The sequence below is a fragment of the Littorina saxatilis genome, linkage group LG5 (assembly GCF_037325665.1).
Source record: "Littorina saxatilis isolate snail1 linkage group LG5, US_GU_Lsax_2.0, whole genome shotgun sequence".
NCBI classification, from domain to species: domain Eukaryota; kingdom Metazoa; phylum Mollusca; class Gastropoda; order Littorinimorpha; family Littorinidae; genus Littorina; species Littorina saxatilis.
This window is the reverse complement of record NC_090249.1, coordinates 24,325,180-24,347,694: the sequence shown is the minus strand read 5'-3', so window position 1 is coordinate 24,347,694 and position 22,515 is coordinate 24,325,180. Positions and strand designations below refer to the sequence as shown.

Sequence of the window (22,515 nt, the reverse complement as noted above, 5' to 3'; positions counted from 1 at the left end):
AGACACACACAAGTCGTATATATATATACTAGAGGAATACCCGGCTTCGCCGGGGTGAATCGCGAGACAGAGACAGACAGCGTGGCGGTTCATCACAATCACCTTTGCAGGCGAAGTCCTGTCAAACGGGATTGAGAATTTTAGAGCTTATTTCTTAGCCCTATATTATCTGTTGTGGTTTCTCAAATGCCAGAACATACAGACAGACAAAAGCCGCTAGACCCCATCACAAACAGAACTCTACAATCCACAGGTTTTTGCCCACACACACACACACAAACACACACACAGAGAAGCCGTATATATATATATGTATATCTATATCTATAAATATATAGAGATAGGTGAGAGTGTATTTTTCGCGTGGCTATAAATTGATTCGACCTTTTCACTTTGACAGTAAGAACAACTTACGGGTGCAAGGGAAGCGTTCTGGACAGCGCAGTGACATTCTATAAATAGCAACTCAGAAACGGGAATTTGGGGTGAACGGCGCGAGACAGAGACAGACAGCGTTGCGGTTCACCACAATCACCTTTGAAGGCGAAGTCCTGTCAAACGGGATTGAGAATTTTAGAGCTTATTTCTTAGCCCTATATTATCTGATGTGGCTTCTCACATGCCAGAACATACAGACAGACAAAAGCCGCTAGACCACATCACAAACAGAACTCTACAATACACAGGTTTTTGCCCACACACACACACAAACACACACACACACAGAGAAGCCGTATATATATATGCATATCTGTATCTATAAATATATAGAGATAGGTGAGAGTGTATTTTTCGCGTGGCTATAAATTGATTCGACCTTTTCACTTTGACAGTAAGAACAACTTACGGGTGCAAGGGAAGCGTTGTGGACAGCGCAGTGGACAGCGCAGTGACATTCTAAAAATAGTAATAGTAAGTTACAAACGGGAAAGCCACACGAAGGAAGGGAGATAAACGCCAAACACTGGAGAAGATAAGGAAGAGTTACTTATAATGGTGAAATGAACACAAAACCCAAATCAGTTCAGCGCTGCGCGCTGAGAGCACGTGTTGAAATATCTCATCGATGATATTGTGTCCGGGGTGTAGCTGAATACGGTGTCCAAATTTGAAAAAGATCCACCGAGAACTTTGGCGTTGTGATGTGGTGTAGCGGCTATGGTGTGTCGGTATGGGGGCCCGGGTAGCTGAGGTGGAACCAAAATAGCTGAGGTGGAACCAAAATCGCTTCAGCGCTGCGCGCTGAGAGCACGTGTTGAAATATCTCATCGATGAGGTTGTGTCCGGGGTCTCTCTGAATAAGCCCACCAAATTTGAAGCAGATCCATCGAGAACTTTGGCCGCGCATCGCGCACAGACACACAGACAGACAGACAGACAGACACTAGTCGTATATATATGGGTCATTCTCAGAAATGGTGGTACAAAGTGTTACATACAAAGTAAAAAATAAAGTGTCAAGAAATACAAAATAATTGTTTTTACTATGAAGTCTATTGTTTGCTATACATAATAATGCAAAAATTAGACAAAAAGAGTAATTGGTTGCTGAATAAGAGACGTTTTAAATTGTTATTTACGTGATGAATGTTGTAACATGGAAACCAAATTCCAACTTTAAACCACCTAAGCCTGCAATTCTTTGTGCATTTTTTTTTATCAGTTCTGCAGTATTTTTGTGTTCTACCCAACACATTCTAGTTATGAAAGGTAAGAACTTCAACTAATATTGGTAAAAAAATGACATTTGGTGAGGTTTTGTGTAAATTGCATCCTACGCATTGAGTGGATGAACATTTTCTGTTTTTGTTCAGCTTGTCAAAATCATCCCAATAAATTAAGTATTACCTAGAAGAATTGTGTGTGTCTTCACTGACAATTTGTGAGTTCTTTGTGTTTGTTGTGTATGGATTTGTTTTGTTACATAATGAAACAATATTTTGATGACGGTTGTAACATGGAAACCAAATTTAAAGATCATGTCAAACCTCTGCATTCTCACCCCAAATATGAAAACAAATGAAAGGTTGCAAATAACTTTAATAACTTTAATAATGTTTAATAACTTCCAAACTTTCAAACATCTTTGTCAGTATACTGTGGCACTGGCAGTCACGCCCCGAGAAAAGTATCAATGGTCAGTTGGTCCAGGGTCCACCGAAACCGGTCACCGTCCACTCCCTGAAACTGCTGTTGCAGGGCAGCAGCTCAATGGCTGTGGCAATTACCATCTCTGGCACCACTATCTGCACGTCAGGGGGGTCAGGATACACAAATGTAGCTGATTTGGTTTTGTGCGGGCGAAGGAAGTTCACCTTGAAGGCAGTGCCCACACACTCAAGGATGATGCCTGTAAACATAAACCAATCAGTTCTTTCAGTTATAAATACTATAGACCATATTACGGAGTATAGATCAATGCAACTTGTTTTTCAACAATTCATATTCTTACTATTGCTATTACTATAAATACTACATGACTGTACTCACAATTGTCAATTCATATCATATGGGATGCACATCAGATTCTTAAAAAAAGAAAGAAACAACTGAATGCTTGCATTTCACTTCCAATAAAAGAAATGGCTATCAGGGAAGAAGAAACAATTTAAAAATCAGAGAGAAATACTGTCCATCTATTTGATAATTCAAGTAATTTACATTTTGCAATTGATGAAAGAAATGGTACTGTACCTGGGTACTTTCTGTCTGGGTACCGTACCACCACGCAGTCATTCACAGTCAGTTTCCTTGGCTGGGCAACATCCACTGGAGGAGCTGTTCTGGGGTCAGGGGATGATACACCAGACACATCCATGGGCGACTGGGGCTCATCAGGTGGATCAGCTGCTGGAGTAGGGGAGGGCAGGGGATGGATGTTGTCAGTGTCACTTGGCTCCTGCACATCGTCCATGGTCGACTGGGGCTCATCAGGTGGATCAGCTGCTGCTTCAGGTGAAGGGGGTGGAAGAGAAGGGGGGGAGCTGCTGTCAGTGTCTGATGTGTCAGATACAAACAGCTGTCGGTTGGCAGCTGCTGCTCGCACAACATGTGCAGGTGGTCTGTTGGCACGAACAGCAAGCTGACGTCTGACACGCTGTTGGATCTGTTGCCTTCTGGCAGCGGGCTGGGCTGGGGCTACTGCCTTAAGCACCTGGTTCTGCCATGGTGCCACGGACTCAATGTTGGAGCACTCCCCAATCCCGCTCAAACAGGCATCGCACATGCACGATAGGTCTCTTGTGGCAACAGTGTTGGCCTCGACACATCTGACGGCATGCAGACTTCTGGTGCCTTTCAGTGTCTGCACCTGGCGGCCTCTCTGTCGAAGAATTTCTCCCTCTGCCACCCAGAAAAAAGTGCGCAGGAGGTGATGGCACTGATCCTCATCATGTGGCTGCTTGTTGAGTGCAGACGTCTGGCAATAGTAGTACAGATCCTCTGCAGTCGCGATGTCAGCTCTGCCAGCCTTTGTGGCATTGAAGGCGTGGCTTTTGATGACTGCGCTCTCGCCGTCTGAGGGGCCCTTCCCATGCCGTGAACCAAAAAAATGGCGCTCAAAGGCAACTCCATAGTCTTGAAAGGCATGGGAGATATCGGCAAAGGGCCCCTTGCTCTTGTATTGACTGGCGCAGCCATCAGTCCACTGAATTATGCGCTGTAGACAGAGCCCTCTTGTCCCAGTAAGGTGCTCCACCGCCATCTTTGTGAAGTGGTGCACCGCATTAAAATCATGCACAGTATCATTTGACAAAAATGCCAGCGACTCAGTCACTGCTTCACCGCATCCTTTTGGGCAGGCGTAGTAGGTCACGATGGGATGGAGGGTCACGGAACTCTTGTGCCAATGGGCAGCCTGCACCTCATTTGGTAGGTGCAGGTATAATTTTCGGCAAAGTCCAGTACCATGCTGACTGTGTGTGCTGGGAATGGGGTCTTCCTTTTCAGACGCTGAAACTGCTGATTTTGCCAATCAGCACGGTACAGGTGGCCGCTGAGGAACTTGACCTCTGCCAAGAACTCCTCCATGAAGTCTGCTACTTGGCTATTCTTTGTCACCAGCATTTTTCTGCTCACCTGTAACATGTCACATTGTCACCTTTGCTTAGCTAGATCCTAGATCAACTAATGATAACAAAATATTTTTAAAAACTCCCCTGCATTCTGTCCCACATCTTACTAGTTTTAACAACACTGTTATTTTCAATTTCATTACAATATATTCACTTTTATTTGCAGGACAATATTCTATTCTAAACACACACCTACACACAGAAATAAACAACAGTATCAACCTACAAATTTTTCTCAAAAGTTTTCTGATGTTTGAAATTTTTGCAGTTAAAACCTTTTACAAATATAGATATTTTTTATAACTCAATGGACACTACATGTATGCACTCACCTGCTTGCCTCGGACGACTTGGGTTGCGGTCTCCCACCTTTGCCAGGTCAGTTCTGACTGCAGACCATCACAGAAGGGCCGGAGATGGTCAGCCAGCTTGTTGACCCCACAGTCATCACACTCTCTGTATGCGCAGGTCTTGTTGAATGCGCGCGCCCTGGGCGCACACACATGGTGATATCCACAATTTGGTAGTTGTTGGTCAGCCTGCAGCAGTCAAACCTGGACGAGTACCTGTTCAGCATCTACCGTTTCAGTTCAACATTTGTGCAATATTCGCACAAGCACTGGCGAAGACTGGCGTTTGCCATTGTGCGAATGTGTCTGGGGCGGCACTTGGCGAATGTTGAAAATGGAAGTTGCTGATCCTCTTGGTTGCAGAAGTCCGCATGGACTTCTTTCAGAGACTTCGTCAGGACTCCAGCACACAGACCAGTCTTTTTGCTGACCATCTTCTTATCAGGCAGCGTTGTGGCCGTTTGGGTGATGAATTCAGCTGCTTGATCCTCAGTAGCCTTCCTGGAACTGACATTTTTGGTGGAGCCTGAAGATCTGTGGTGGTGAATGGTTTTTTTTGTCCATTTCAAACACCGTGCCAGCAGCCCTGCACGACCAGAATTTTCCAACAATTCCCAATAACACTTTCCTTGTGTGCCGATCCAGCTTGCTTCCTTTCCTTTTTAGGTGTTTGCAAGCTTGGATGACACGCCTGCCAATATTGTGCTCTGGTGTAGCTGTCGATGGGGTTGTGGTAGAAATGATGCCCCTCTCCTTCAAAAGTCTCCTCTTTCTTGGCGTTGCCTTGCAAATAAGATCTTGTACAGTTGATGTGTACTTTGCCGGTGAAGTCGGTATTGCATTTCTGGCACGGTGTAGCGCGACCCTCTTTGCAGCTGGTGTTCTTGTGTCCGAATCAAAAATGAACGATGAAGTTGGAGTGTTCAGGTCAGACTCCACAGCATTGCTTTTTGCTGGTGTACCAACACCAACAGAACTCTTGCAGACTGTAGCCAACTTCTTCTCTTTCTTCTTTGCAGTATATGCTTCGCGCCTTTTCTTGTTGACTTGAGCTTTCTCCGCATCAGTCATTCTGTCTGATCTGTGTTTCTTCTGTTCTCGCCACTGCTGTCTCTGAGCTTCATGGCGTGCAGCATCATTTCTTGTCACCCTGTTGGCGGATTCCATCGCTTGCTCTTTGTCCTTTACCCTCTTTTTCTGCATACGAAGGCGAGCTTTCTCACGCTGCTCCGTCCTCTTCTCCCCAGACAAATTTTCCCTGTATTTTTTGCAGCGATCCTTGTTGGCATCCATGTATTCTTTAAACTTTGCTGGATTCTGATCTGCCATTCTTGCACGATACGCCTTCACTCCCTCTGCATTTGTAATTCTTCTTTTTGATGATGGCTGCACAGAAACTTCAACAGCTTGTGACTGGTCCAGCTGGCGTTTGGTGGCAAGTCGACTGCATCTTCGCATAGGTCTGAAATCAAGAACAGTATTTTTAAGAGAGAGAGAGAGAGAGAGATATATTTGATAAACATGCACAGGAGTGTGTGACTTTAATTTTTTTTGTTATTTTGAAACAAAACAAAAAAAACAACAACAAAAAAGGGTGGGGGTGGGGTGGGTGGAGGTAGGGGTGTATCATAGAACTGGAGAAAAAATGGTAAAATATAACTACTCAAAGCAAGGTCAGCAATGAAAAAACAAATGCAGTATACTTACTCTGCATGGTCATTTGCATGTGATCCCTTTTCAATGCAGGGGGGTGGCTCTCCATCTGAAGCTGGACAGTTGTCCATTGAAAGCGCTCATGGTCACTGGTGAACAATTGATTACAATTAAGTAAAAACTTTGGTTTCCATGTTTAACATTCATGTACTTTTATGTAATATGCTAATTTTTCATTCCATTTTGAAAAACAACCAAACAACAAAGTTCTCAATGCCTAAGGACACATGCATCTTGTCAGCTGCTTGAACATTAATCAGAGAATATAAAATAAAATGAAACAAAACTGAAACATATGAATGTCAAAACAAGAAACGACTGCCATGGTTTCCATGTTACAACATTCACTGATTTTTTTTCCTCATGTGTTGAAAAAAAAATAAAACCTCAATCATTTAAAATTTGTGTTGAATTTTAAGCCAACAATGCTAACAAATCACTCCAAACAAACATTTATACAAAAAGAGCAGCTGAAATGGTGTATTTTCCAAATCATTACAGTCTCCGAGTGCGACAGACAGTTTTTTATTATCATGTTTTTCCCGCAAGATAAGTACCGCACCTCAAACAAAATCAGCAATGGCACTTTGTGCACATTATCAAATGATGCTGAAAGCCACAACAAATTTTTTTCTCCGTCTGCGAAAGTGACGCATTTCAACAAAACTAAGGTGAATGTCACAACACAGAAACGAAATGCTTGAACTATGTCGTCTCCGGAAACTATCCACTTTCGGTTCCTGTGCGATAGACATGAATCTGCACTGTTTGGCCTTTCCTGCCAGCAAAACCCGTCTGACCCAAAATAACTACACAAAACACAATTCGTCAGAGTTTGCTGTATTTGTTGAAAGTTCCTGTTGCGTTCAGATTACCAATTTTAAGTAACTAACTGCCTTGTTTATGATCCGACCCCAACCGTGCTCGGAATGGCCGCTTGACTGACATGTGCACTAGTTTCAGTTTGACACTGAATTACGTCTTGATGCAACACAGTATATGATCTACATCCAATAGTAATTATACATCAGTCACTAATTAAGTCTTGCATGGACGAAAGAACATTGAATAAACAGTTTAGCAAGTCTAAACTTACCTTTGTGGGTACACCCGTCTGTGGCGATTGAATGTCGAACATCGACGATCAGAAGATACGAGAACTTCTTGGCTACTTTGTTGCCGCTAAACTTCGCGCGTTGAGAAACTGTTGCACTCCATATCTTTCCGACGCTACATTGTCGCCAACCGCGGTGTGTAAGTTTGTGACAAAGCTTTGCAGGCTCGACAATTTAGTAAAAACCATCTTCAGTCGTGACGTAGGTCAGGAAACGACGCCATGAGTTTCAGCAAATGATATGATTCTGGTGTTTTCTGTGAATATTTGGCTGTGATTCAAAGGACTATTTTCTTGTTCGAACTTCCTGCGCGCCAAAGAGCTAAAAATAGCCGTGATGTGGCAAAGTCATGAAGCACATTGCTGTCCGATGTTCGGGCGTCGAGTCTGGAAACGATGCGTTACGACATTCAAAATTTTTTGTTCGAAGCCCCTAACTTCAAATTCAGCGTGAGTTTTTGCAAAGATGTGTTGCTACGTCCAATACTGAAGTCCTGACTGTCGATTGCAGTAATTTGTTGGTGTTTGCATGTTTGCATTTAGCCATGAGACTGAACATATTGTTGATCACGAAAGTCGTGTAACGCTTCGGCGATCCGGAAACGGCCGAACTTCGCAATTGAAAAGCACACAAAAACAACACCAACGTATAGAAACCATTTTTATTGACATACAACAATGCTTTAATGTCTCAGGAATAGATTCAGATGAAAAAAGTCGTGGTAGAAATAATTTTAATTTACTTTTTCATGATTTCAAATGTGTCACCCCTCTCACTCTCACTGTACCACCATTTCTGAGAATGACCCATATATATACATACTAGATGAATACCCGCTTCGCCGGGTACCGGGAAGAAGTAGAGCCGAATACCAGGCTGCGTCTGGGACCCGGCTATGCCGGGTGTACGCCGGCTTTGCAGGCGCACGAAGGAAAGGAGATAAACGCGCAAAACACTGGAGACCTTCTAAAAATAGTAACATGCAGTGACCTTCTAAAAATAGTAACGTAGTAACAGGAATATGGATTGACGCCACACGGAGGAAGGGAGATAATCGCGACTGGAAACACTGAAGATAAGGAAGAGTTACTGGTAGTGGCTCCCGACACAAAAAACAAAATCGGTTCAGCGCGCACAGCGCTGCGCGCTGAGAGCACGTGTTGAAATATCTCATCGATGAGGTTGTGTCCGGGGTGTAGTTGAATACGGTGTCCAAATTTGAAAAAGATCCACCGAGAACTTTGGCCGTGCATTGCGAACAGACAGACAGACAGACACTAGTCGTATATATATATAGATATATAAATTATAATATAACTTTGTGTTGTTGTATGTGATTTTAACATAAAACAGAGGAAAGAGAAATAATCTCAGTTGTAAGAAATGAAGGAAAAATGTAGTAAACCAAGTCCAGTCTGACAAACTGAAACTATGGTTTACTTGTGATCACCAAGCACTAATAAAAACAAAATTAAATACAAAATCAACCGAAAAGAAAGGACGACAAAAACAGAACACTTACTGCACACAAAGAAAAAGAAAAGATTTTACATACCACAAGATCATCTCCATCACCCTTTGGTTTCTTCTTCTTTTTCTTCTTAGCTTCAGTAACGGCATCCCTTCGAAAACACAGAGGTAAAGCATAGCTTAGTGGGTTTTTTCCATGAGTGTTTTTCAAAGCTACCAGATAGTGCATGCTATGACTTTTTCATTTGTAACAAAGCTAAAACCTGAAAACAAATAAAATGTAATAATCCCCTACTCTGAGGAACCTCTTTAACACACACACAATCTCTCTTTTTTTTTTTATGTCTGTTGTCTCTCCTTCTTCAAGTTTTTTCTTCATTTTTGTTCTTCAATACATATAAACTACACAGTGTGCTGTGATAAAACTTTACTTACTTTGTAGTTTGTGCAACCACTTGCTGCAGCAACTCATCTACCCGAAGTTGTGTGCCAGACCTGTCTTCTATAAAAGACAAAAATGTAGAAGTTGGGATTTCAGATATAATAAAATCAATGACTGAATGAGTCAATGCAATAAACATTAATTGATGAAATACAAAAAAACAGCAAAGCAGAAAAATATGGTTTTATTTAGAACACCCGGGGACCAACATTTTTCAAAATTTGTTGAAAATGAAAAGCCTCTGAACATGCACACATAGTGGACTAGGTACTGCTGCAGACCTCTTTTTCATTGTTTTTGGTTGCTGTGATGTTGTAGAAGCTTGTTTTTTCCTGGTGTGCGCATGTGTGTGTGTACAGTATCATTATATGTGTGTGTGTAAGAGACAACAGTAAACTTAAATGGTGGAATTTCTCCTGCTTTTGTGTGTTTGTGTGTGCACGTGTGTGTGACACTGTGAAAAAAACCCAGTAAACTTACTGTTACACAGCCTCACAGGGGAATTTCCTCTGCTTTTCTGTGTTTGTGTGCATGTGCGCAAAGGTGTGACACTGTGAGACAACAATAAACTTACGTAATGGAATTTCCTCTGCTTTTGCTATTTTCTCCTTTCTCTTTCTTGGCTTTGGCTGTACCTCCAGCCCTGATAAAAACAGAAAATTTGCTGTTGCTTTAGTTTTAGTACTTTTACTGACTACCCTATAACTGACTTCTTTCTTGGCTTGCAGAATTAAGCTACATGTATAACACAATAATGTTTACGTTATCTACATTAAAAAGTAACCCATTAATCACAACTGCAATCATTTAACTGTAACCACTAGGGTAGTCCCCCTGGTGTCAGAATTCAGATTAAGAATAAGAACTCCACAAATCTACCAAAATTAGGGTTAAAAAGGTGGTGAATCTTAAATAAAATGGAGGTTAAGTTATGTTTCATTTGCCCTAAACCCGCTAAAACAAAGAAGAGAATGTCTGGAAAGGAGAAAACATTGAATTGGAGGTTCTACCGTAACTATTATGTTCTTCGAATGTTGTTATTAGATCTGCTGAATTTCGACAGGTCAATGCACGTTTCCAAGCAAAAGTTTTCCATTGCCACAATGAAATTTACGACGCTGAAGTTAAACTGTGACGTTCTTTTGATTTTAAGAAGCACCATCATTCTATTCAATAAAATAATGTGAGATAGACTGCCAGAAAGCTACCAATTTGTGCGATTACAGTAAGTCCATTGCCGCTTGAACTTACCATCTTCCGCCATGATTGTTTACGGTCTAGTCTCGCACTGAATAAGGGGAGGCAATTAGTTTCTACAGTGTGAGGAGTTATCTTTCAGTAAGCAATAAACAATATTTTGTTGTTGTTTTACTCAGTATTTTTGACGTTTTCTGCTATTTGTGACTAAACCTGCTGACTGACCTATGTGTTCGCAATTTTTTGTGAAATGTGTGCACAGAAAGAAAGAAAAACAACAAATAAACATAAAACTGAGGAAAAAGGAAACAGCATGTTTGACTCAGACCTCCGCCTGTGCTCAGACTTGCTATTTGACTAAAGCCCAAATACCTGCTGTTCATTTGTGTTCAACTGACCTAGCAATAAGATGTGTGGCAAGTTTGGTGTGAATGCGCCCCCGGAAGAAGACATACAACACTGTGTGACTGTATGTTATTTCTGTTTCTTCTGATTACAATCTGTGTCCCACAAAAAAATATCAACTTTTCAACTTTTTTTTTTTAAACAATTTTGATGAGACTTGGTCAGCTGCCATAATTTTATCAACTTTTGGTGAAAATAACACACAAACATCTCTCTTCACATGTGTCGATGCGACAGTAAAAACCAGTTTGCATTCTTTTTTGCAATCACTTATTACAGTAAAACCTGTCTCTAAAGGACACACTTGGGGTATGGTAATGGTGTCCCTATTAGACAGGTGTCCTTTCTTCACAGGTGGAGGGGCCGGGGCGATATTTTACAAAGAGCACTGAAAATAGAGAGAGAGAGAGAGAGAGAGAGAGAGAGAGAGAGAGAGAATTGAGCTATTGAATACATATGGGCCAACAGCCCCTTTCAATGGATTGAACATGAGACTCACTGGAAATGTGAGTAAACAAATGATACATGTAGCAAACAACAACTTCCCCTCCCCCCACCCTCCACCTACCCCGTTCCCTACACACACTGTGCATTCAAACTTACGCAAGTCGGACGTCACAAAGCTAAAAATAGCTGACTCTTCATCGGTCGTTCAACGGGAAATTCCGCAGTGTGTCTCGGCCAAATTGGGTCAGCTCTTGTTTCATTCAGTTTTTCTAGTCTCAGCATAAATGCATGGAACAGAAATTTAGCTGTGTTAACAGTAACTATTATTTCCTTCGAACGATTGCTTACAAAGAGAGAGAGACCTGAATAACAGTCGAGTTTTCGAAGTTGCGTTTTCATGTACGTAGTGTCCGTTTGTGACAGTGTTTACACTTCCTACGGTCCGAAAAATCATGTCCGCGTCCGTAAGTGGCAGGTGTCCGTTCGTTAAAGGTTAGTTATTGTTGAAATCGTGTTCGTTCCATGATAAACTGTCCGTATGTAGCAGGTGGCTGTTACAACAAGGGTCCGCTAGACTCAGGTTTTACTGTACTGCATTTCATCTCTCTCTCACACACACACTTACACTCACAGCTAAATTGTGTCTACTGAATTTATTTAATGAACAATCACATCATCAAGTCAACAGGAACACTTTATAAAGGCAAGATGAAATATTCTGAATAAAATTTGCATATAACAGTTCAAATAAAATGTTAATGTAACACTAATTTACACAAAAGTCATTGAGAGCATGTTTGTGAGCAGGAACATAAAAATACAATACATTTTATCTGGCACCTGTGACGTTCCAATTACAAAGCAAGGTTCATCTTCAAGCATCATTTTCAAACAAAACCCTAAAAACATTTGACTAGTCTAAAAACAAATATTGACAATAAAACATTTTCACTGTCTCTGTGTTGAAAATAACGAACGAAATGAACGAATATCTCTCACCCACACATTTTCTCAACAGTATGACAACAAACTACTGTAAAAAAAATACAGCATCATTCACTATCCATTCAGTGTACTTGTTTGTTGATATTCTTATTTTTTTTTAACATCAAGCACATTCTTAACTATTTTCTGTCCCTCTTTTTTGTCTCTCTCATTTTTCTCTTTTCCTGTCAGTTTTCTGTGCTTTTTCTTCTTCTGTTTTCATACAATCAAGTAAATACAATCTGAGGTAATTTTTCATAATTCACCCTTCAACTGTCACAAAGCAAAGTGTAAAAAAGCTACTAAAATCAATGTTCTCACGAGAGTCCTAAAACTAAGAAAACATGTACCCATGTTCGCAATGAAGAGAAAACAACAAAAGACACAAGGTAATAAAAGAGAAGAAGAAGAAATACAGAGGTTCTACTGTACTTCTAACTAGAGCTCTCACAAATTCAAACCACTGACATTTTTCTTACAAATGCAGACCCCAAGTTTGATGAACACCATCACAATACGCAGCCAGTTGTACACAATTTACAGCATCATTCACAAGCAAATCCTCTTCAATTTCTGCACCAGATTTATCTAAACACTTATTGCACCTTCACAAGCATTTCCCTGAGCAATTCCCAGTTCAACGAATCATTGTCCTGAGTGTCGAACCAGGGTCCTTTCCTACAGATTTTGTTTTTGTCTTCTTCTTCTCCTGATCGACGCTGAAACACTTCCACAAGCGCAGCGTCTCGTCTGCTGCTGCGGACACAACTGTCTCTCCGTCTGGTGACATGGCCATGTGCAGCACTCTGGCTGTATGACCTGGTGACAAGCATACAAGATGAAATCAATTTCACTATCTTTCATTACATGTGTACCTTTGCTTATTTGCTACAGAATACATTGACTATTTTTATGTCCCAGAATGCCATCATAGGACACCAATATTGAGGTGTTTAGCAATGCCTTCCAGCTTCTAATAGAGACAGCCACCCAGTCTTTGAAAGAAGGAAAAGAGAAGTGTTTCTCATACTTCTTTGTGCAAACAGGGGAAAGTGGCTGGCAGCAGTGAATTGCTCAGTGGAATTCAGAACGACGACAAGGCCAGGCGTTATGCCACACGGCTGGTTAAGGAAGATAAAATACATGATCTAAAGAAGCGCAGTTGATGTTACTCATATCACCTAAGATTGGTTTACTGTAGCTTTTGCTTTACAGAGTTACTATTTTGTATTATGCATGTCTGAGTATGCTGGCAGTGTACTCACTTCTATTCATTTTCACGTTCAGTTCAAGATCCAATCAATCAATCAATCAATGAGGCTTATATCGCGCATATTCCGTGGGTACAGTTCTAGGCGCTCTGCAGTGATGCCGTGTGAGATGAAATTTTATACGGCCAGTAATTGCAGCCATTTTGGCGCATATTTACCTTTCACGGCCTATTATTCCAAGTCACACGGGTATAGGTAGACAATTATTAACTGTGCCTAAGCAATTTTTGCCAGGAAAGACCCTTTTGTCAATCGTGGGATCTTTAACGTGCACACCCAATGTAGTGTACACGGGGGGGGAGTTCGGACACCGAAGAGAGTCTGCACACAAATTTGACTCTGAAATAAATTTCCGCCGAACCTGGGATCGAACTCACGCTGACAGCGGCCAACTGAATACAAATCCAGCGCGCTACCAACTGAGCTATATCCAGCAACAACATTCAATTAGAACATGTACAATTACACTGGAAGTTTGAGACAACCATTCTTTGTGGTTTGAGGTAAACTCACCGGTGAGCTCAGCTACCCTGGTCATGGCAGGGTACTTCCAGATGATGAGCTGGTTCTGAGCAAAGCCATGACTGGAGATGAGTTCTCTGTGTTCTTTGGACCACAGCAAGGCACATACCTGCAACAGAGACAGACACAAAGGATTTGAGCCCTGTCACAAGACTGTTGGAGCTAAATTACGACAGCAATACAAGTCACCCGTAAAAGCCACTCGCAAATGTCAGGCTTAACACAAACAAGCAAGCAATCAAGCTGTTGACAAGGAAACTAACACACAATCAAGATCTCACAAACAAACCTGCAGCTAAGTGCCAAAAAATAAAATAAAATAACCAGCAGCAAATCATTGAGAGAATTTTGACTAAAGCATATACATACAATTCTTAGAAGCAGGAGTATGTCTTTGTATAAAGATGACAATGCATGTTTCCAAAAATTCATCTTGAGAAATGACACTTATCCACACCCACAAGCTGACTGACCTGTGACTTGGTGTCTACACTGCTGAGGTTGGTGCCGGTATTGCAGTTCCAGAAGCGGATGTGACGATCAGCCGTCCCTCCTCCACTGGCAAGCAGGCTGGGTTGCCATGGACACCATGCTAGTGCCTGTAAACACAGGCATCTTTTGTGAACTCATTAGAAAGGGAAATAAAGCGGAAACTTTGTGTGAAACACTCAAACTCACATGCACACATTTTCCAGGCATGGATGCGACCAATGTTTCCAGTAACCATACATGTATTATGCAATTGTCAGTTATACTTGATATGCATGCCTCAAATAACAATTTCGAGAGACACACAAAAAAACACCCTTGCTCAACTCATACCCTCATGCATGCCAAGCCACACACATACGAACACTAGAAATTACTACCTGTCATGGGAGTGTTATTGTGAAGTTAAGCACACTCACACAAGCAATGCACACACACACACACACTAAGCAGCACCATTACTCCAAAAGCAGTCTGATGCTGTTAAGATGGAACACACACCCATGCACACGAACACACACACTCTGAAGTTTTACCTTGACAGCTGCCTGATGCTGTGAAAAGGTATGAAGAGGTTGAGTGTTGATCGTCGACTGAGCGGGCCAGACGCATAGGAGGTTGTCGTTGGCTCCGCTGGCCAGGTACTTGCCGTCCGGTGACCAGCGTAGTCCACACACCTCCTGCGTATGAGCGCTCAGCGTCCCCACGTGATGGTCAGCAACACGTACATCATGGTGGTGGATGTTACCACTGCGGCTACCACTGGAGAAGGAAGACACGACTGTTATTACTCGGGATATCCTCTGAAAGCGGTATATGGCTGCCTAAATGGCGGGGTAAAAACGGTCATACACGTAAGATCTACTCAAGCAAAAACATGAGTGAACGTAGGAGTTTCAGCCCATGAACAAAGAAGAAGAAGAAGAATCCCATGGGATGTGGACCACAGTGCAAGCAACATTTTACACAATTCAACTCTGTAGGCAATTTCTTGCTACCACCAGACTGTAGCAATGTGGCACAAAATGTATGTAATTCTTTGTAAACCTCAGACGTACACTTCTAGAATCGTAGTTCAATATGATATATCTAATCTAACTGATGGAATTGATGCTAAAAGGTGTTTTCTTTTTATAAATCAGTGACTCTTCTGCATAAATAATGGCAGAATATTTATTTTGCAACAAATATCATCAGTATGTTGCATGGGACAAAATGTGGGTCGATCTACATATTATGGTGTGAAGTTAGTTGATGACCAACCTGCTAAGAATGAAGGAATTCCATGACAGACAGCCCACCCTGGCAGAGTGACCGGACATGTTACGCAGTCTTTTTTGTTGAGCTACATCCCACAGCTGCAACAAACAACCAAGTCCAGTTTAAAACAACACTTTGTGGTCTTTCTCCATGATCACCACCAACATACAGCATTCAATGCAAACTATCTAAAAAAATTTTTTTTTAAAAAAGGAGAGTCCCCACACAAAAATATCACCATTCTTGCCCACAAAATCTGAGTAATTAATTTTCCCTTCAAAAGTCACAAGCATGATACCTGTACGTTGCCCTACAGTTGTATGATTAATGCTTATCTGAATCTATTTAACTATCTTCACCACACAGATACTTTATGAGAGGATACAACAGGTGGTGTTCTGACACCATGAGGATTTGGCAAAAGTATGACTGTGATGACCGAAAAAAGCAAACAACAAACGAATGAGCATTAGGACCACTTTTCTTCTGAGAATAGCCAAGAAAATCACCGATTTCAGCTACTAGTGCAAATAGAGCACGACATAAAAGCATGCTATCTCTCAAATGCTCACCTGTACTTCACCACTGCTGGTTCCCACAGCCAGGTAGTTACCCTCTTTGATCCAGGAAACAGCACCTATGTACTCCTCTGGCCCATCCACCTGGAACAGCTGTTTAATGTCACCTGTTGAAGCGTTCCACAGGTACACACTGCCGCCCAGACATACCGCCAATTGGTTGTTCACCGACCAGTCCAACAGGTTCAGATCTGAAAAGTGGACAGAAAAGACAAAGTTGTAGTTGAATTGAGCCTCAGATTTGCTACTTCAAACAAAACAGGTCTACCTCATCTTTTACAGTTATAGATTCAAATAGTGCACAAAGCATAAGGAAGAAGAGAATGTGACAATCTTCAGAGAGAATAAAAAATGTCACAATTAACAAAATCTAATAGTACGCCTAAACTTTTAATAAATTTACTCATTAAATCGCATGACAGCTGGTCTTATTTGTTTTTCAGAATTTTATTTAATTGTGAACAACACTCAAAGTCATAACTTCATAAGTAGTATAATTTCCCCCCCCCCCCCCTTCCAATAAACTTAAGAGTTAAACAAAACGGGTTGCACATTTGTGAGCTGTATTATTTTGCCACAAGAACAAACTTACAATAATCGTCCAGTATATCTGGTGCATCAAGGATGCGCTCTGGAACCTGTGGTATGTGTCGGATGGTTTTCTTGGCACTGGCAGGTGTCTTTGTTGTACTGTACAGCACCCTTAGGTCGCCTTGGTGACCTGCATCATGAACACTTGAAAGCTTAGATTTGTGAGTCCAGAAGACTAAATAATTAATTTGAAAAGAAGATAAAACAGTGGAACAGTTTCTGGTCAGTTGGGGTCAGATGTCTGAGATAGTGCTCAGATTTTTTTAAACTCAACTGCAATACCCGCATTGAGCATAATGATACTGGCAAGTACGTAATTTGTAAAGGAACTTTTAGTAGTCCTACTCTCTTTTAATGGTTCAAATTAATACATCTAACAGTAACACTTTTGAACCCGAAGGAGACATAACACACATGATACAACAGTCAAGCATAATCAAGTTAAACAATAACAACAACGAAGAAAACACAACAGAAATGCTGCAACAACATAAAGTTACATTCCATTAACTACAACATAACATTACAAATTACATTCCAACAACAACATTCCCCAAGAACAAGATTGAAAACTTAACCATTTAAATCAACTCTGTAACAGTTTAATTGTTTCACCTGTATTCTGAAATACTGTGTACTCTGAAAAAAAAATCCAAAGAAAAAAGGAAAGCGAGAAAATGAGAAAGGCTGGCTGACAACAAGAGCAGAGCGACAGCACTGGCGATAACATCTTTGACCGATTGAGCACATGCACACGTATCCAGTTTTCACATTGACATACAATCAACGTTTCACAATGAAAATATCAGTACAAAAAACAAGTTACAGGAAGTAATTTCACTTGCTAATATATACCTTCAGGGGCAGCAGGAGCCTTTTCCTTGTATGACATGATCCTGTGTGCGAGACGATCGCCGTTAAGATTTTCACTCATGACTCTCTGGTACTCCACTTGTGAGGGACTCATCATATCCTGGGGGCCATTCTCTCCCTTGGGGTCCTGCATCAGCTTGAAGTGATTAACGTCAAACTGAGTCGTGGTGCGGTTGGGGATAAAACGATCGGCAGCTTTCGGTGTCTTCTTTGGCGTCTTGGATCCTTTGCTTGGCGTCTTGTGAGCACCTACAAAAACAGGCATACTAGATAGGTTTGTTGAGACAATTGTTTCAAGAAAAAGCTCTGCAAGTAAATACGAATAATATTAGACTATCAAGTCAAGTTAAGTCAATATTTATTTAAAAAACCCAACTAGGGTTACATGAATTCTAAAAAAAAAAAAATGCAATAAACACGACAATAAAGATATGTAATAATGAGACATAACGCTTCATATTAACCGGAAATCAACATGTAGTTTTAACCTGTTATAAATCAAAATGATCAATCAAAATTAAAAATATATTGAAATCATCTGTACCAGCAGACTTTGGTGTTTTCCTCCCCATGTCTTGTGAGGAAGGAGTCTTTGACTGAGACGCAGCAGGTGGGATCCCATGCTTCGAGGGCGTCTTGTTTGATGAGAGAAGACTACCGTTAGCCGCTGAGGAGTTCAGGGACAGGTTCCCAGGGTCTGTGCTTTTTTTCTGCTGCCACTTCATCTGTGGCCCTCGCGTCAGTGGTGCATCCATCCTGAGAGCACTTCTCATCTCATTTTCCAGGTCAAACTGGGACATCTTTGATGCCTCAGTTAAAGATCTGAAACAAATAAATGGGACTCAATGACATTGACAATGTATTTAATTCATATTATTCATAAGCATGATCACAAGATTCTTACTACTGTAACCGAGTGCCGAAACACCACAATCACCTTTGGAGGCGAAGTCCAATCAAACAGGTTTGAGAAGTTTAGAGCTTATTTCTAAACTCTATAAAAACTGTTATGCATTCGCAAAGGAATCCATGAACATACAGAGAGACAAAAGCCGCCAGACCCCATCACAAACAGAACTCTACAATCCACAGGTGTTGCCTACTTCAAAGGCGAACAACTCTGCAGAGTCTGCTGTGAAGGGCGACAGTAGTCTCCCTGTCACACTCGCCCCCGTTTGAATGAACTTTGTCCCCAAAGTTCCGAACCATGGACCCGCCAAACTTAGGTCCCTCCCAGGTTCGTGGAATGGGAACAGCACGAAAAATGATTCAGTGGCCATAACGCCATTCCTGAACATATCATGTCGAGTCCCATCCCTGTCGACGACGCCAAATGTAACCGAGTGCCGAAACACCACAATCACCTTTGGAGGCGAAGTCCAATCAAACAGGTTTGAGAATTTTAGAGCTTATTTCTAAACCCTATAAAAACTGTTATGCATTCGCAAAGGAATCCATGAACATACAGAGAGACCAAAGCCGCCAGACCCCATCACAAACAGAACTCTACAATCCACAGTTGTTGCCTACTTCAAAGGCGAACAACTCTGCAGAGTCTGCTGTGAAGGGCGACGGTAGTCTCCCTGTCACACTACTTACGAGCTTGAAAAACACATGGACACTTTGTAAGCTGAAATACAGATTTGTGTGAAAAGTGATCTCCTGAAAGACTCATAGTCATACTCATCACACGGTCCTATAGAACTAAAAGTTCCTTTTCACACTAAAAATAATAAAAGTCTCAATTCCAACCTTCCATTTCCAACCACGATGCGTGTCAACTTCACACAAAATGTCATGCCTTTTCGGAATCTGAGCAGCTCTCAGAGCAAGTCTCACATATATATATATATATATACAGACCAGGGAACCCCTGGTTTGCACTTGGAGTATTCTCAAGCAAACTTGGTGTATTTTCAGAAAAAATGAGCGTACTCCACACAGCATTTGATCATCAAATGATTAATGATTCAAACATGTTTCACACGTGACGTGACACATCCGTTGCACCGTTAAATAGGTTTAACAATACATTTAAATTAAAACAAATACTTCTTTCAATGTTTACTGATAAAAACTGTAATCATGTGTCAAAATACTGAATCAGCTTCGGGATGAGCTTGTGAAGAAAAGTAGTCTAGGAATTTTTGTCGTCGTATCTTTATCCACTGACTGTACTGCTCGTATTCCTCAAAAGTTGTGAGAACTCACAATCACCAGGCTTCGGAGCTCTCGTGAGATAGCAGTACTACATGTACTACAACATGTTTTGAAGTTTGCGACAGTTTGGAAATGGAATACTGATAGTATCTATTTGGCATGATTACACCGCCTCCGCCTTTTCAATCATAGCCTACCATAGGTGATCTGATGGGGCTAGTAGTAGTACTAGTACTACTACTGATGATATGATATGATATGTTGACAGACTGGTACTTAGGCTGTTGAGCCTTTGTCTGATCTTTTGATCAGTTGCTATCCTAGCTTAACTTTGAGCTAGGTAACCTACAAGATCTTTTGACCCTGGCCTATTCTATCAACTTTTTATTGGTTGGTGGGAATTTGTAGTGAGAGGCATACTGACATTTGGGCTATACATATAGTCTTTCAGTGCATTGTCCAAGCGATTTTTGAAACTGTTCATTGTCGGCGCTTCTACCACATTCTTGTCCAAGGAGTTCCATGTGTCTATGATTCTGTTCATGAAGAAAGATTGTCGGAGAGCTGTTCTGTATTGTTTCTACTAAAAAGTACTATAGTAAGACATTCTCCTACCTGTATGTTGTATTTTCCCCTATTCTGAACACTGACACAGCCAAACACACAGACTGACAGAGTGACACTGACAGAAAGTAAGATTATCTCCTGAACAGCACATGAATCAGCTCTACCACTACGTACCAACATTTATCATGAATCGTTTTTGTATGTCCCTTAAAAAATTCACACATGGATTTGTTTTTCACAAAACACGATGATGATGTTGAAACTTCATATACTGCAAACCTTCGTTTGATGCCTGAAAGTGAAATGAACAATGAACAATAAACAATAAACAATAAACATACACAATCCAAATTCCATGTGAGGGGACCAAATTGGTTCACACACACACGCTGCTACTCCCAAAATTCAGTAAGTAAAGAAGTATGCTGTACCCTGTTTTGCCATCCAAGCAATGTTAGCGTCTATGACATGAGCTCATTTATAGGAAGACTAAGAGATCCTAAAATAAAGATTACCTTCTGTTGTTTGTGCAAGTTTGGGCAGGTAGCGAAGATTCAATCTTACCGCTGTAAGCGATTGGCCAATAATTTGGCGTCCTGAGAGATGATTGGTTACTCGTTACCAAACATTCTAGTTCTCGCTATTGACGAGATTTTTAACTTCCGGCGATATGTTTGCGTGGCGTTGAAAATCGAAAGGAGAACTTGTGAAAAGTTGAAGCAGCCCTGCAGTCGTGTTTATGAGACAAAGACTGAAACGATTGCAATTTCTCACGCTGCTAGATAATATACCTAGCTAAAATGAGGACCCTGCATCATTCTGCATCTACTGCAGTGTTGATATTAGTGTAATATTTTACACGGGTTTTACGGGATACCCATAGTGTGCCCTTGGCAAGTATGGCCGTCCGTCCCTAGCGGCCATTATCTACTGGGACGGCAAGCTAAGCACGGGCGACCATGTTCTACCCAAGTGACTTACTTGATACGGGGATCCCTTTCGGGGCGACGTAACGTCTGTGTGGTTCTGATTTCTCTGATTAACTGCGCCTACCCGCCGGTCGAGAATCCGCACGTCACTTCCACTGCGTCATAATCATTCCTTCGGCCTATATTAGTTACGTCAGCTGTCTTGGCATGACAACCCTTCCGATAGTCACGGTTTCTCTTACATTCCTCCCCGTTTTATCAAAGACCCCTTTAATTACGAATGATTATATTGCAAATCAAATCTCCTCTTAACTATAATCCTCATTTTATTCATTCTAAAACAACATTGACCCATTATGTTACTTCCCGGCACTTAACTAAATAACGTTTTAAACTTGTTTTTCTTTATAAACTCCCACTATAATGGTGCTGCAATTAATGCTATTATTTATCAAAATATATAGTGTTCCATTTAACTTTATCCTAACTGTACTATGCCAGGCCAGACTGTTTGGTAACTATGGAATTATAGAAATCTCAATGTGAATAAAAAGAGTACATTCCCCAATATACATTAGATGAATTTAGGGAACATAAAACCCACTTTATAACAATTACAATCCAAAACTAAACAGCAACAGTTGTTTTACGGGTATCAAACATTTAAGTCCAGCTTACCTTCTAAACCGTTGAACAACGAGATAATGTAAACAAATGTGGAACAAATTTGTAGAACACAACCGAGTTCAGCTTACCGGCTGAACAACAATTCAACAACAGTAACACTTTTTAAACAACAACAGAACTTCAAAATCTGGGTCCATCCACTGGTCTCCAATTGCCAACCCAGCTGGAAAACACAAACGTCTTCACAACATGCACCACGAGCAACAGTGCTTCTATGGGCTGTTTAAAAGACCATTTAATGACGAATATTCAATTCATCAAGGGCCGGACCGACGAGCCTCGTCAGCTCAAGACCAAAGCAAAGGACGCGCTCGTTCGTTCTCGAACAAACACCCGACCGACGCACCGGTAGCGAAAGACCATAACGACCCTGAAGTTTATATGACGTCTTC

General features: G+C 41.3%; 3 protein-coding genes across 6 annotated transcripts in view; all 3 read right to left on the bottom strand.

Annotated features, from left to right (window-relative positions):
- The window catches only part of LOC138966633 (jouberin-like), a 77,838-nt gene extending 67,389 nt beyond the window's left edge, over nucleotides 1-10,449 (bottom strand). The window contains exons 1-4 of the mRNA XM_070338926.1: nucleotides 10,415-10,449; nucleotides 9,738-9,806; nucleotides 9,157-9,223; nucleotides 8,807-8,873 (exon numbers count right to left, since the gene is read on the bottom strand). Of these exons, the coding sequence (XP_070195027.1) occupies nucleotides 8,807-8,873; nucleotides 9,157-9,223; nucleotides 9,738-9,806; nucleotides 10,415-10,427 (216 nt within the window). The 5' untranslated portion in view covers nucleotides 10,428-10,449. The remainder of the gene's footprint in view (nucleotides 1-8,806; nucleotides 8,874-9,156; nucleotides 9,224-9,737; nucleotides 9,807-10,414) is intronic.
- Nucleotides 1,401-4,045, bottom strand: LOC138966632 (uncharacterized). The gene is made up of 2 exons (XM_070338925.1): nucleotides 2,695-4,045; nucleotides 1,401-2,350 (listed from the first exon to the last, which is right to left on the bottom strand). Exons 1-2 carry the CDS (start codon nucleotides 3,701-3,703, stop codon nucleotides 2,139-2,141), a joined length of 1,221 nt encoding a protein of 406 aa, XP_070195026.1. The 5' UTR covers nucleotides 3,704-4,045; the 3' UTR covers nucleotides 1,401-2,138.
- A 2,201-nt stretch (nucleotides 10,450-12,650) lies between the features above and the next one.
- On the bottom strand, nucleotides 12,651-21,117 carry LOC138966631 (cell division cycle protein 20 homolog). Of its 4 annotated transcripts, none has more exons than XM_070338921.1 (11): nucleotides 21,023-21,117; nucleotides 18,325-18,602; nucleotides 17,763-18,029; nucleotides 17,523-17,546; nucleotides 16,909-17,037; nucleotides 16,311-16,507; nucleotides 15,742-15,836; nucleotides 15,015-15,240; nucleotides 14,463-14,588; nucleotides 13,981-14,098; nucleotides 12,651-13,015 (listed from the first exon to the last, which is right to left on the bottom strand). In XM_070338921.1, the coding sequence occupies exons 2-11, from the start codon at nucleotides 18,578-18,580 to the stop codon at nucleotides 12,834-12,836; spliced, it is 1,620 nt and encodes a 539-aa protein (XP_070195022.1). In that variant the 5' UTR covers nucleotides 18,581-18,602; nucleotides 21,023-21,117; the 3' UTR covers nucleotides 12,651-12,833. The 4 variants fall into 4 exon arrangements, with proteins under 4 accessions (XP_070195022.1, XP_070195023.1, XP_070195024.1 ...); XM_070338922.1 differs by lacking the exon at nucleotides 21,023-21,117 and adding an exon at nucleotides 20,939-21,017; XM_070338923.1 differs by lacking the exon at nucleotides 21,023-21,117 and adding an exon at nucleotides 20,849-20,987.
- Between the last annotated feature and the right edge of the window lie 1,398 nt (nucleotides 21,118-22,515).